The following is a 15,380-nucleotide window of genomic DNA, read 5'->3' as shown; positions in this document are numbered from 1 at the left end:
ATTTCTACAACCATTGTGCCATTATAGAAAAACTGTATGGAACTTCCCCAAAACACTAATAGCAGAACTACAAACATGATCCAGAAATTCCATTTCTAGCTATACAACCAAAGAATCTGAAATCAGTATGTCAAAGAGACACTGGCATTCCCATGCTCACTGCAGCACCATTCCTAGTAGCTGAGATACGAAATCAACCTAGTGTCCATTAACAGATGAATGATTCTGATAATGAGGCATGTACACAAAACAGAATACTATTTGGCTTTAAAATGAAGTGTATTGGTCAGCTTTCTCATAGCTGAGCTACCATACCCAACACCTACAATTTAAAGAAGGGATTTAATTTGCTTATAGTTTCAGTCTATGATGGGCTGGCTCCAAGGCACAGACATCACAGCAGAAGGGCACAGCAGAGCAACGCTGCTCAGTTCATGGTGGTGGGGAAGCACAGTATGGAAACAGCGCCAGAGCAGAAGAAATGAGGGACCAGACTTAGACCTACATCAACCCGCCAGACATACCTAGATGTATGCTCCACCAATTCCCAGGGCAGATTCCAAAGCTAATCAAATTGTAACTCCACCCTAACTGCCAATATGAAGGAAATTCTGTTATTTGTGACTACATGTAGGAATCTGGAGAACACCATGCATCTCAGTGACTTCTCCCATGGCTAAGACACAATACCCAACCCTCACAACTGCAAAGAGGAAAGGTTTATTTTAGCTCACAGTTTGTAGAGGTTTCGGGCCATAGTCAGCTCGCTCCAAGGCAGGGCAGCAGAGCAGCATTGGGATGGTGGAAGCAGAGAGATCAAGGGTGGAGGAGGGAGATAGATCCTTCTAGGTCACACCCCCCAGTGACCCACCTCCTCCCACCAGTCTTCACCTCCCCAATCACAGTGAGCTATAAATCACCAGTGAGTATCACATCCCCATGATCCAATGCCTCCCAGAAGCCCCACACACAGGCACATGAGGCTTTGGGGGTACATCTAGATATAAACCACAACACTACGCTAAGTGAAATAAGCCAGGCATGAAAAGACAAATACCACATGATTTAGCATACATATAAAATCTACAGATGTCTAACCTGAAGCTGCGAGTAGGGAGGTGGAGTGCAGTGTGAATGATGGGAGAGATGTTGGAAAAAAGAGTACGAAGTTAGTGTTAGACAAAAAGAGAAAGTTTTGAGGTCTATCGCATCGCCAGGGCAACTATACTTCATAATCACTCATTATTAATTGCTGAGAATAAATTTCAAATGCTCTCACCACAAAAAAATTATCAGTATGTGAGGTGATGGAAATGTTAATTAGTTTGATTAAATCAATCTACATTGTATACATATATCAAAATATCATACTGTACTTCATAAAGATACACAACTATAATTTGTTGATTATAAATAAATTTTTTGAAAAACCTACGAAGTGGTTCCTCAAGAAATTAACATACAATTACTACATAATCCAGCACTTTTACTCCTGGGTATATCCTGGAAAGGACTGAAATCAGAGACTCAAACTAATATTTACACACATATTCTCGGCAGCATTTACAAGGAGCCAAAGGCAGAAGCAGCCCAGCCACCCATTCGTGAATGATCAGACAAAGAAAACATGCTATGTACTTAAAATGAAATATTATTTAGCCTTAAAAGATGGGGAAAATTTGACATGTGCTACAAATGGAGAAACCTTGAAAACATGCTAAGTAAAAGAAGGTAGTCACAAAAATGACAAATACTGTTCTATAGGACTCCCATTATACAAAGAAACTAAACTAGCCAAATTCACAGAGACTGAAAGTAGAAGGGTGGTTGGCAGGAGCAGGGAAATGAAGGGAATGAGGGACATTGTTCTGTGGGTACCAAGTTTGTGTTTGGGAAAATAAGACGGTTCTGCAGCTGGACAGCGTGACGGCTGCACAGCAATCTGAATGTAATTACTGCCGCTGAACTCTATACTTCTAAATGGTTAAAGTAATCAATTTTGTTGTACATATTTAACCACAATAAAAAACTTTTAATTCTTTCTTAACATAAATTATTTTCAAAGCAAGAGCTCAACACATCTGTGGTACATGGGAAAGAAAAAAAAGAAAAGGTTATGCTATGGTAGAAAAATGATATAAATGCCACTTACACACACCCTTAGTCCATAGCACTCTGCAGTAACAGAGGCGTGGGCTCTGAACAGGCGGGATGACATTCCCTAGTCACACAACAGTCCTCTCAAATAGAAGGGCCCTCATTCCTCTGGTTTCTTCCAAGTCCCTCTACTGTAACTGCGTTCACTATTCCTGCACTCTGTCATCCTTACTGTACACACCACGTCACCTGCTTCTAGCTGTACCAAGCACGCACATCCACAAATGGGCAGGAGATCATGGATGCAACCATATGGTGTGGTGATCTAGACCACATTCTGGAGTCGGGCTTCAGTTGAAATTCTACATTCCCCCCTTTCTAATTCTGTGACCTTAAGAAACTGGTTTGTTACCCGCGACCTCAGTTTCTCTATACATAAGACAGGATTGGCAATTTCTGCCCCAGTGAGTTATTCAGAAAAGCAGAGAGGGCAACATGTGTCAAGCACCGCCCTTAGCATCTACTAAGCCTTGACAAGCGCTAGCTGTTATTTTAATATCCGCTTATGCGCTGATCACAGGGTTGAGCATTGAACAGCAAGCAAGGCTCAATAAATTTTCAACATCAGTAGATGTTTATTCATTATCTTTTATGCTTTCCACACTGAGCTAAATGCTCCGCAATTAAAGCTGCACAAGGCAAGTCTCTATCTTAGATGCTTTATTCTCACATCTCCAGCAGGGCCTGGTACACAACGACACCCAAAAAGTGTTTATAGAGTTGAAATTCTCATTTTAAAATCTATTGTGTAGCCGGGCGTGGTGGCACACGCCTGCAATCCCAGCACTCGGGGGCTGAGGCAGAAGGATCATTGCGAGTTCAAGACCAGCCTGGGCTACAAAATGAGCTCAAGGCCAGCCTGAACTGCATAGTGAGACCCTGTCTCAAAAAGACAAAAAAGATAAATAAAATAAAATAAAATAAAATAAAATAAAATAAAATAAAATCTACTTGTGTTTGCATGACTTTGATGAAAAAAATTTATAACCATAAGTAGAAAGTATATGTGATTGGGGCTGGGGATTTAGCTCAGTGGCAAAGCACCTGCCTGGCAAGCACAAGGTCATGAGTTCGGTTCCCGGTACCGGAGAAAAACCAAAAAAAAAAAAAAAAAGAAGAAAGTATACGTGATTATGATTTTTTAAGTTTTAAAACAAAACTTTTTTTGGTACTACTATGTAGTCAACCCACAGCCTTCACACTGAGCTATACTCCCAGCCATTTCATTTGGTTGGGCTCTGTTTAGTTCGGTTCAGTTTGGTCTTTTTGAGATAGGATCTTGTGAAGTTGCCCAGGGTGGTCTACAATTCATGATCCTCCCGCATCAGCCTACCTAGTAGTTGGGATTATAGGTCTGCGTCACTATGCCAAGCCTGTATGTTTGACCTGTGCTCTTCGGTGTATTGAAAGTTTTGAAACATAGTTTCCACACTATCTGTGGGAGTGTGTTAATATCCTCATTTTGCAGATGAACAAACCTAGGATGAGGGAGCAAAATGATGTGTGCCAGGCCACAAAGGCGATGGAAGAGAGCTCAGAGGCTGTAAATGCGGAAGTGCTTCCTTCTGTTTCAAGGGCACACCTGGGGGCTCGACCCCCAGAGGGAAACCCCCTCCCCTCCCCCAGTCCCCACAGCACACACTGTGCTCCCAGTCCAAGAGGAAGCTGGGTTTGGAGCGGTGCTGAAAAGTCAGCACGTGCTCCACAAAGGCTGCAAAATTGCAAACTGTCTCGGCGTGGCGAGGGAAAGAGAAAAGCAATTGAACAAGCCCCAGAGGCGCACAAAGACAAGCGACTTCAACTTGGGATCCATATGGAGGCCTAGATTTTCATTTACAAACGCAGTGATATGAAGTTTGTAAGTGCCTAGTTTTGCTTTTACTGGAAAAAAATAAGCTATCAGATCCCACCTTTACCACTACTAAACAGCCTCAGGGATAAAGTCCAAAAGTGAAAATAAAGTCACCTAAGACTCTCACGGGGACCTCCACAGAGGCCATTAATACAGGCTCAGCTGTGAAGGTTCATCGGGAAATCAGGCTGATACCTGAGAACATCGCCACTTGGATAAAAGGCAAAAGACACTTAAGCATGAGTGGCTCCTAAAATTGAAAAGCTAATTAAACCTAGCCTCTTTAAAAAAGAAACAGTAAAGTCAGAGAAAGCAAAAGCCAGCAATAAAAATGTGCCCTTACTTCTGAGCATAATAATAATAAAAAAAAGTGAGATTGAAGTGAAGTCATTTGCTTTCATCACTTTAAAAACTTACAAGTCACTTGTTTTTTTTTCAACTAATATTCATCAGAAACCAACTACTGACCTCATGATGCACTCCATTTCCTTTGTATTTCTTTCCATGTAGATATACAGAGCACTGTCCAAATTAGTATTAATTAATTAGTAATTAATTAGTATTAATTAATTAGTAATTAATTAGTATTAATTTGAGGAATCTGGATTAAGATTAGTAAAACCATCTCTCTGCTATCAAGAGACAGAATCTACTTGAGAATATTCCAAAAACGTTTGGTGACTTTTTTTCTTAAGTAGTGATGATTCTGGGGATCAAACCCATGGCTCCATACACGCTAGACAAGGGCTCTACCACTGACCCTAAGCCTATAGGGGTGTTTTGTGTTTTTTTTTAGTACTACTGGAGACTGAACCCAGAAACCCTTCCATGATAGCCAAGTGCTCTAGTACTGAGCTATATCCCTAGCTTTTCCCCAAAGCCTTTGGGAACATACACCTTTCTCCAGCCCTTTCTCTAAGATGTGACATCAACCCTGATCTCCATATTTGCACAACCTTTCATCTTCCTGTTCATGCTTGATGTATGGAAGGCCAACAAAGGCCCCCTCTAGAGAATTCAGAAAGAAAAGGCCTGAGAAGGCAGTTTTTGTGTTGGCCAGAACTCTGTATAGTATGTGCACTTGGACAGTGGAGACCCACAGCCCAGTACATAGCCTGGGGAGCAGAGGAAAACAGACTGAGGAATTAAGAATGAAACAGACACATCATCTTGCAGACAAAAGCTGAAGAGGTACACTCTGTGGGTGTCTGGCAGCTTCTGGCTACCAGGGCAAACCTTTCCGAAGCCTGCCACCATCACTACCTGTGTACCCTCACAGTAAGCTGGCCTCCAGTTGTTTTGTTACTTGCAACCAAAGAAGCCCAGTAAGTACAACCTAAGACCATACACAAATCTGGCTAATACCCGTAGCACTTGTGAAATTCATGGTGCTCAGAACGTAAGAGTTCCATTTGAGTCACATGAGGGCTCCACAATAGAATAGTAACAAGTAAGTCTTACTGTCAAGAAGGGGAGCTTTGAGTCCAGGCTCTTATGTTTTACTAGTTCTATTTCCTTCAGTAAAGCCATTTAGCCCACAAAGCACAGCTCCTGGCACAAAGCAAGTGCTGAACAATTTGTAAGAAGGAAAAGGAGCAGATAGTTACTGACATATTGGTTGTACTCAACTCTTCAAGTAAATTTTCATTTAAAAATGGGACTAAATTCACTTTTTGCATCTCACAGGATTAAAATACACAACCACAGTATGATTCAGAGTAACAGGGTGTGCCTGCACACCTTCAATCCCAGCACTCAGGAGGCTGAGGCAGGAGGATCGCTGTGAGTTTGGTGCAAGCCTGGGCTATATAGTGACTCCAGGCCAGCCTGAACTACGTAACAAGACCCTGTCTCAAAAGAAAAAAAAAAAAAATTAATAGGTTCAGACTGATCAGTAGATCAAATACAGACTCACTTTGGTTAATAGAACACTATTTAGTCCACAGGCCAAATCCAGCCCACCATCTGTTTTTATATGGCCCACAACATAAGAAGAGTTTTTACAAATGAATACTTGCAATCAATTTGATTCTAGGGAACACTAACCTTGAACCCTCATTCAGCTAAATATTAGCCCTCCCAAAGTAAGGATTCCATTCCTCTGGTTAGTAGATCCACTGTGAAAAATCATACTCAATTATTATTATATTTTTCCCAATTCAGGATTTATAGGCTAAGGAAGTCATCAACTCAGACAGGGACAAGGAAATGATATTATTTTTATAGAGTGCAATTTCGTAGAACACAGGCACTTTTATAAATGTACATAAATGTGATAGAGAAGAAAATAAACAAATAATGTGTCAGTGTATGAAGGTGACATCAGATCTTCCAAAAGCCCAGCCACTTCCTTCAAGCCCAGGTTTAAAGATGCGTGGCAGGAACCACCTCAAATGGGCCAAATACACATCATCAGCCTCAACAGTGTCTGTGGCGTATGGCACAGACAGTGTCAAATATTCCTTCATCACCCTCAGCACCCCCAGACTGATGCCTCCTGCTCTAGGTTCATTGTTGAACCTGAACTTGGAAAAATTAAAAAAAAAAAAGAGTCAATTGGCCACATATCTCTGGTTATCACAACAGTTCTTTAGAGCAACCATTAACTTTATCTACAAAACAAAATGAAGGAGGGGCTGGGGATTTAGCTCAGCGGCAAAGTGCCTGCCTGGCAAGCGCGAGGTTGTGAGTTTGGTTCCCGGTACCAGAGAAAAACCAAAAAAAAAAAAAAAAACCAAAATGAAGGAATGTATGCATACATCCTGAGTAAACGCTGGAAATAAGTGAGTACAATTACCGTCACAATTAACAATAACAATGAAACACTTTGGCACACCTGCTTTGTAATCAACACAGCAGCAGGCATATCATAGGAAGGTACACACAAGAATGAATTTTGTCCTACAGAAGTTTTAAAAGGCGCACTAGGAAGGCCAGAAAAATAGTATATATAAATGTCATGTGCGTTACTATATACAACAGGTTAAAGACAAATACAAAACAGATCAACTTAAAACAGGGCACAGAGGGCCTTTGCACCCCAGAGTGGTCTCCGAAACACCTTCAATGAAATCCTCTCAAGTGCACAGTGTAAAAACTATAAGAATGGACACTTCAGATTCCAGTGTCCATATTTTCCTCATCATACTATAGACAATAATAGTTATTTCAAGGGCTTGTGATATGAGATAATAAATAAAATTTTATGACAGTAGCACATAGCACTCAGTAAATACTAACTATTGTTATAATTTTTATTAAATAGTTATCTTTGTATTATATATACTATAAATATTTTTTGATTATTTTTCTTAATTAGACTATAAATATTCTCTATAATGTCACATATTCTTCATTGGCATATTTTTAATTTAATGGGCCTGAATTAGTACTTTAGTTTTACTTTGATTAGGATTTATGTAATAATTATCAAGAGTGATTATTTTTTGTTATACTTGTTTATTAACAGTATTTTTTCTCATTATGTATGTTCATGACTTTTTCTTTCATTATGTTTTATTCAATACCCTAGTAGACTCCCCATGGTTTCTTAAAATTAATGTCGGTTCAAAGTGGAAATAAGCTTACCTTCTGGGCTCCCTGTCGTAAGAAAGTACTGGCAAAAGATTCCAAAACACAGTTGAGAAATCCGGCGCCTGTGATTGAAATCCTGCCTCTTTGAATGAACTCTGTCCTAAAAGAAAATGAACAAACAAAAATACATTTTTGATGTCATGCCATATTTGGATATGTAAATTTCAGGCATTTCCAGCAGCATAGTTATCACTTATAAGCAACACAAAATAATATCCAAAATAATTTAATATCTGTTGCAATAAAGGATTTTTTTTCAAGCTGACTTATATCAGGTAAACAAAAATATTCACTTCATGCTGCAGAATGCCTATTTAAAAACTGAGTCTGAGACCACTATCAGCAGCATGACTGTGGGTAAATTATTCAACATCTCTGTAACCCATTTTTCTCACAGGTAAAATGAGGACAACCACAGTATCTTCCTTTTACAGCTATTCAAACAAGTGAACTAGTACACGTAACAGGGATCTAAAGAGTGACTGACAAATACAGGCATTTACTAAATGTTAGCCACAGGTACTAAAGAGAGACAGAAAAACAGAGACTACAAAGCCAAAAAGCTAGAAGGTCTTCTTTAGCCCTCGACTGGAGGGGGAAGGTGAGCGAGAACAGATCTGCTCCCATCTCTACTGATTTTAATTATTAAGTTCTACCAATATGATCTCATAAAAGAACTGTGGACTAAATGGGAGAGTGACATAAGTAAGGTGGTTCAACAGGAAACCCCAAGCCCTAATACCCCCTGGAGACACTCACTTCACAATAATAGATGAGCCAAACTGTTTCTGTGAGAACTCCAGAAACCAATGAAGCTCACCATGAAAGTTAAAGCCAAGAGGAGCCACATCAACGCAGACAAGAAAGTTCACGGCATTCATCTGTGACAGCCCCTCCCACCCAGCATAAGCACAATCAGGATAAAGCTGCCAATCCTTGGTTTCTGCCTCTGGAGGAAAAGGGAAGAGCTAGATGCGAATCCAACACCCTGGCTTTACAAAGTGTTGTCCAAGGTATGACTCAGGGCCCTGAGGAGAACACTTTGGATGTCTGGTGGCCGTGAAAAACAAAAACAAACACAGCCACCTGTGACAGCGCTTGAAAGGCTGCAGTACCACAGACGGATCCACAGGGAACAAGCAATCATGGGCTCTTGGAAATGGGGGCAGACTGCTATAGCTGGGAAATTATACACACAAATGTAGAAAAAGTATATTATCTCACAAGGTTAGAGGCAGGCCCCAGACTGTCTGGCAAGGCTGATTCTCCTGTACAAAGCCAATCTATGAAGTCGGGGAGACGTGCCTATTATTTCGATATGACAAATCTCAACAAAGTATCATACAGTATACAGTGAAGCAAGGAAACATGGCCTAATCAAAGAACCAAATAATCTCTAGATTCTAGAGTCTAGAAACTGATCCTAAAGAAACAGAAATCTAAGAATCACCTCATAAATAATTTAAATAATCATCTTAAAGAATGCTCAGCGACCTAAAACACAATACAAATATGCAGGTAAATCAAATCAGGAAAATAATGCATGAACAAAATTAGAATAGCAGCAAAGAGAAACTTTTTTAGAAGAAGAAATTCCAGTGAAGAACTCAAGAACTGAAAAACTCACTAGGGGTTTCAATAGCAGACTTGATCAAGCAGAAGAAAGAAATCCGCAAACTTGAAAATAGGTCATTTGAAATTATTGAATCAGAGGAGCAAAAAGAAAAAAGAATGAAGAAAAGTGACAAGAGCCTAAGAGAGTTAGGGAATATTAGCAAGTGGATAATTGTATACATTATGGAGTCAGAAGGAGAAATGAATGAGAATGGGATGGAAAGCCTACGGAAAGAAATAATGGCCAAAATTTCCCAGATTTGAAAAGGAAAACGGCCATACAACTTTAAAAGCTCAAGAAACTCCAGTTTCCAAAACGCTCCACACCAAGACACATTATAATCAAATTGTTAAAAGTAACAGAGATTACTGAAGCAGCAAAAGAAAAGCAGTTCATCGTATACAAGGGAGCTTCTGTGAAGTTTTCAGCAGATTTTTCAGCAGAAACTTTGCACACCAGAAGGGGAATAGGTGGTTACATTCAAAATGTTAAAAGGAAAAAATTACAAACCAAGAATTCAGTGAAACTACCCTTTAAAAATGAAAAAGACATTGATTTTCTCAGAGACACAAAAGCTGAATGTATTCATCACCACTAGCGATTTGGCTTACATTTAACTTTGCTTTATTCAGTCATTTTCAACACACTGACTGCATGGCTACTATATGAGAAGCACTATACTGCATGCTAGAAGCCACAGGGAGGAGATGATCTCTGTTTTCAAAGATACCAGATACCACTGTCTGGTGGAAAATACAAATAGACAAGGGAGTGAGTGTCAGCAAATAGAGGCAAAGCATGCCACCTGAAAGAAAAAAAGTCACAAAAACTAAGGTAAGAAGGCATGAAACAAGAGAGATTATTTGAACAGCCATAAGTTATCTGAAAATGGCTACTACAAAGTTGAGATCTTGGTAAATCCTTCCCATAATCTTCTCAGGAACATTTGGAGCAAAAGACAGGTGTGGGGGATGTTAAGAGACGAGACTGAAAGGGTAAGGAGATCAGATTGCAAATGGTCTGTTTCCTTTTAAGAAAACAGGCCTCTTCTGTGCACATCAAGCAACAGGCAATTATATGTGCACCAATGACTAAAACTCTTGCTCATCCTTACTGTTTTTAGGCAATCCTCATCCCCCATTTTCAGCACAGGGCTTACACTCAGTTCAATGAATATTTGTTAAATGAATTAACTTCTTGGTAATCAAAAACACTACACTAAGAAAGTATTTCCCTTCCTCCCCACATCACCATAGAAAGAATATGGGACACACATCCCTGTATGCATTTTTGCATGTATGGGGATGCATACTTATGTAAGTGCATGCACACTTATGTAAGTGCATGCACTGACACACACAAAAAGATATACAGAGAAAGCACTGGGTCCAACAAGCTATGATTGGAACTCTCTAGCAGCAGTAATGTCTCCAATTAGACCATTTACACAGTAAAAAGAAGCCTTCAGAACTCTCCCACTCCCTCCCACCCTTTCATCCCCATCCCCCATCTCTCTCTCTCCCTCTCTCTCTCTCTCTCTCACACACACACAGAGTTATCCCATCCGATCTGACATAAATACCTTTAGCCTAGGCAGCTTTAGATTTAAGCCTATTTAAAATGATTTGCTTATGTAAAACTATATCAGAATGACACTAATCTTTCGCGTCTTTATTCTGGATTAGACAGAGTAGAATTTAACAGTGATTTTAATTTTTAAAAATGCAAACTTGAGCAGCCTCTCACTCTGGGGAGAGATGAACTCTTTAGTCCTCGAGGCAAATGTAGGTGAGGGATTAATAAAATTCTCTCTTACGCCATATTCTCATCAATATTTCTTTCTGCCACTTTCAAGAGAAATGAGCCCTCAAAAAAGCATTCAAGGTTTGTCCACATATCAGGCGATAACATGGCAGTAAAATGGGGTCATGCCCTTGCCATCAACAAGATGAGAGCTTATCCTATTATATTTTAAGACTGTCAGACAAGACAATGTTGCATTCTCCCTCAATAACTCATTGACAAAGCACATTGTACTTTCCTTCTTCCTACCCATAGCTAGCCTAGAGGATTCTCACTAGGACTAGCCTCTACTTAAGTTCTTGTACAAAACAGTAGGTTCAATGACAACATGCAGTCTAATTTCAGCTCTGTAGAAATAAAAAGGAAAGAGAGAGGTGCACGGGGATGAACAGAAGAATGGACAGAGCTGAAGTGTTAAACGGCATCTGTGCATACTAGAATTATAAGTGCAGTTTACTTCTGTTCTTTTTAGTGCTTTACACATTTTCTATAATATGCATTATTGTGGTAATTATGGACAAATAACATTAAAGCCTTGTGTATAATTTTATATCAATACAACATTATTTTTCAAAAGACTGTGCTACCAAAGTACAAGAATCATTTTCAGCAAAGGTACATGCTAATTTGGGGCTTCCCTTTCATTTAAAAGTTTCTCAAGTCACCTCTTTAGTTTTCCTTTCCTCACACTGTGTAACTTCAGTTTGTTAGGCCTTTGGGCCTAAGACTTTCTTCCCACCCTCACTTGAAGTGTATGATGTTCCACTCAAGAGATCTAAAGATAATTCAGGTTTCCCTACACCTGGCTCTCATGTCTGTTAACCCAAAGGAAATACTGTAATGCATTTATGATGTTATACATTCAGGGTCATACTTACTCCTAAAGAAACTGTATAGTAATAATGTATTGTATACACTAGATAATATACTATCTTCCAGATTATTATGTTTTGAAAATTACTTCTCTCTATAAACATAAACTGCAGTAAAGGGAAGTTTTTAAAAAATTACCCAAGATCACACAGCTTGACGTCATATAGGTTTGTTATCTACCACCTCAAAACCCAAGTCCTCTTCTCATTCCACTGATACATCCATCCATCTGATCCATGAGATTAGAAATCTCAGCAGTATGTTTCATGGTTCTCTCTGTGATTGATATCCAAATATCCAATCAGTCACCAGAATCTGTTCATTTCACTTCTAATGACCCTTAATCTATTCATGCCATTCTCTCCCTGGCTACTGCTACTCCCCCGATTTCATACAGCACTTTCTCTCTAGAGGACCATAGCAACTGCTTCCCTCTGGGGGCCACTGTCTCCAGCATGGAGTCTCATACACCACAACAGCCCAAACTGGCGTCCTAAGCACACAGTCATCAGGTCAACGCTGTTTACAAAGACACAGAAAATAAAGCCCACATAGATTTATGTTTACAAGACTCCTCCATTGTTACATGTAGCTGGTTTTTTGCTCATTGTCATTGCTGCATAATATTCCACTGTTTGAAACACTCCAAATTATGTATAGATACCACTGAAGATGACATTTAGAATGGACCCCACTTAAGGCTACTGTCAATAGTACTGTTACAAAAATACTTACAATGCTTCTAGGTCCCTATATGAAGAAGTGGCTACCAATGAAGTATCTGAACCACAGGAAAGGCACAATTTCAAAGTTAATAGCTAATGCCAAATATTTCTATAAGTGGTTACATCTATTTTCAGTTCATAGCATCCTCAAACCCAATTGCAATTACTAGCATATTGTAGAAAATCAATAATGCATGTAGGAAGGAAAGACTGGAGAGGAAGGAGGAAAAGAGGAGGAAGGGAAGAAGCAAAAGGGAAGATATTTATAACACTACATCCCAATACTTGTCAGGGAAACAAAATAAGTCAGGAGAAAGCACTCCTCCCCTGGCTGAAGGGTAAACCCCTCAGAGCATCTGGGAGAGATTCACTCATCACTCAAGCAGCACCTGCATCTGAGTCACATCTGCTGCTCTGCAATTCCGTGGACAGAAGTCAACACAGAACGCAGAAAGCACAGCTCAGTCCTTGGAACACCTTCGTGAACGTTGGTGGCATCACACAACCATCTCCTATTTTGAGCTCATTTGACAGTTTTTCTTTCTGGATTTGGGAAAATATGGATCAAAAACTAATGCCAAGAGCAGGCAATCACTGGCTCTGAATTCTCAAAACAACAGATTCTGGAAAAGCAAGAGCTCTTAATGAGATGCTGTCTTTCAATTACTGACTGACTAGGTATGGCAAACCTTGCCTAATTGTTTCCATGATGTGAATTTAATTAAAGTGTCTGTGAAGGGAGGAAGAAAAGGTTCCCAGATACTCTTGTAATGACATCTTGGTCCTAATCATGGGGTTTTGAACCTTCTACCTCCACACAGAAAGGGGGGTTTCCGAAGGAAATGTGAGGTGTTCAGAGTGGATGGCCCGCTTAATCTCTGCATGGTTCCTGGGTCTCACACTGCTCATGTTTCTGCTCCACCATGCAGACTACGGCATCTCCACCAGGATGTCTGGCTAAATCCATTTGCATTTGTGTAACTGTGCTTCCTCGGAGAAACACTGCAGTTTACAGGGCTCTCAATAAGTGCTTTGCAAATATCAATATAACATATATATATATATAATAAAGCATGCTCTACATATGTCCCTATATGCCACATATGTTATATAGCTGTAGGAGGACAGGAATTAAGGGTGTGGCTCTTGGAATTAAACCACCTGCCTCCACATCTACGTTAGTCAGCTTTTCATGGCTGGGACAAAACACCTGCACACAAATTTTAAAGGAGAAAGGATCTATTTTGGGTCAGCATTGCAGGGATTTCAGTCCACAACTGGTTGACTTCAGTGCAATAACATAGCAAAGGATGTGGCAAAGGAAAACTGCTCACCTCATGGCTGCCAGGAAGCAGACAGAGCAAGGAAGAACCAGAGAAAGAGGACAGGACCAGAGTCAAGAATATACCTTTTCAGGTTGTGCCCTCAGAGACCTACTACCACCAACCAGGCTCTACCCCCTAATAGCACATCCAGCTATGAATTTATCAATGAGATGCTTTCCTAAGTGCCTCAGTTTAGCAATACCTAAGTCACCTCTCAAACAAAGCCCTTGAACCTACAGAATCTACATCCTTGTCCTAATCAAATCATCTTGAATGATGGTTTATGCTAAGCTATACAGATTCATCACACAATTATACATAGGAACAAATAACTGAAAACAGTGCAAATGCCAAAAAACTGAACCATTTAACAAAATAAACTGAAATCATTTTATATGGTGAATATATCTCAAGGGCCATTAAAAGATTACTTAGAAATGAAATATCCATAAGAAGGAAGACAGTTTCAAACGTAGTATAAAGTCAATATACTATGTACACTACAGGTCTGCATTTGTGTGTTTGGGTGATTGTTCTGCAGAATGAGTACATCAATTCCAGTATTCCCACACAGTGGAATGCTACACGGCAACAGAAAAAGGACAAACTACTGATACATCCAAGATGTGCTCACAGACAGAACACTGAGCAAAAAAAAAGCTCCAGCACAAGTCGTGCCATTTGAAGGTTACCAGCAGGCAAAATTGATCTACGGCTGGAGGTCCGAACACAAGACAGGGAAGGGTACAAAACTGAAACAAGCACGAACACATTTATATGAGCACATAATAAGTATTTGCAAACAAATGGGAAAAGTGATTTTAAAATATTTAATACAGAATTCTTAGAGTAAGGTTCATCCGAACTAGACCTATCTGCAGGCAGGACAGTTTTGTTATCTTCATACAGAAGTCATTCCACAGAAACAAAGAGGACAAGCTAGGAATCACCAACTAAATTCCTTTCAATGTCGCAGTTCTGTTGAACAGAGGCTGCACAGAAAATGGAGGAGCTTCCACCTCTAGCACCTAAAACATTTCAAAATGTAGCCATAAATGGAAACCTGGAAACAGCTCAACTAGTCAGTTTTATTCTTCCTCAGCACCCAGTATTAGCCTTGAGGACAATCCAGATCCCCAGTGCCAAAACACAGCCCGACAGGAGATCCTGAGTGGAGGCAGATCATCATCAGGTTCCTCTCCATTGTGCTGAGATCTTTAGGTTGTTCTGAATTATATCAGTGTCTGCTTGATAAAACACCATACTTTTTATCACTTAATTTTTAAATTTATTGTAGACACAAAAGCTAACACAAAAAAAGAAAAAACTTAACTGGAATGTCTGCTCCTTAAATCCACACAATTCTGACATGAATCAGACTGACTTAAAAGTCGCCCTTCCTCCTCCCTTACTTCCACTGGTCATTCCTCGCACAT

General features: G+C 39.8%; 1 protein-coding gene across 1 annotated transcript in view; it reads right to left on the bottom strand.

The window, feature by feature from the left end:
- Window positions 1-15,380, bottom strand: part of Prelid2 (PRELI domain containing 2) — an 82,473-nt gene that overhangs the window by 38,315 nt on the left and 28,778 nt on the right. The window contains exon 5 of the mRNA XM_005380687.2: window positions 7,598-7,703. Coding sequence (XP_005380744.1) covers window positions 7,598-7,703 — 106 coding nt within the window. The remainder of the gene's footprint in view (window positions 1-7,597; window positions 7,704-15,380) is intronic.

Source organism: Chinchilla lanigera, unplaced genomic scaffold, assembly GCF_000276665.1.
Source record: "Chinchilla lanigera isolate Chin_1 unplaced genomic scaffold, ChiLan1.0 scaffold00014, whole genome shotgun sequence".
NCBI lineage: Eukaryota > Metazoa > Chordata > Mammalia > Rodentia > Chinchillidae > Chinchilla > Chinchilla lanigera.
Note: the sequence above shows the minus strand (reverse complement) of the source record. Positions and strands in the feature narration are given on the sequence as shown.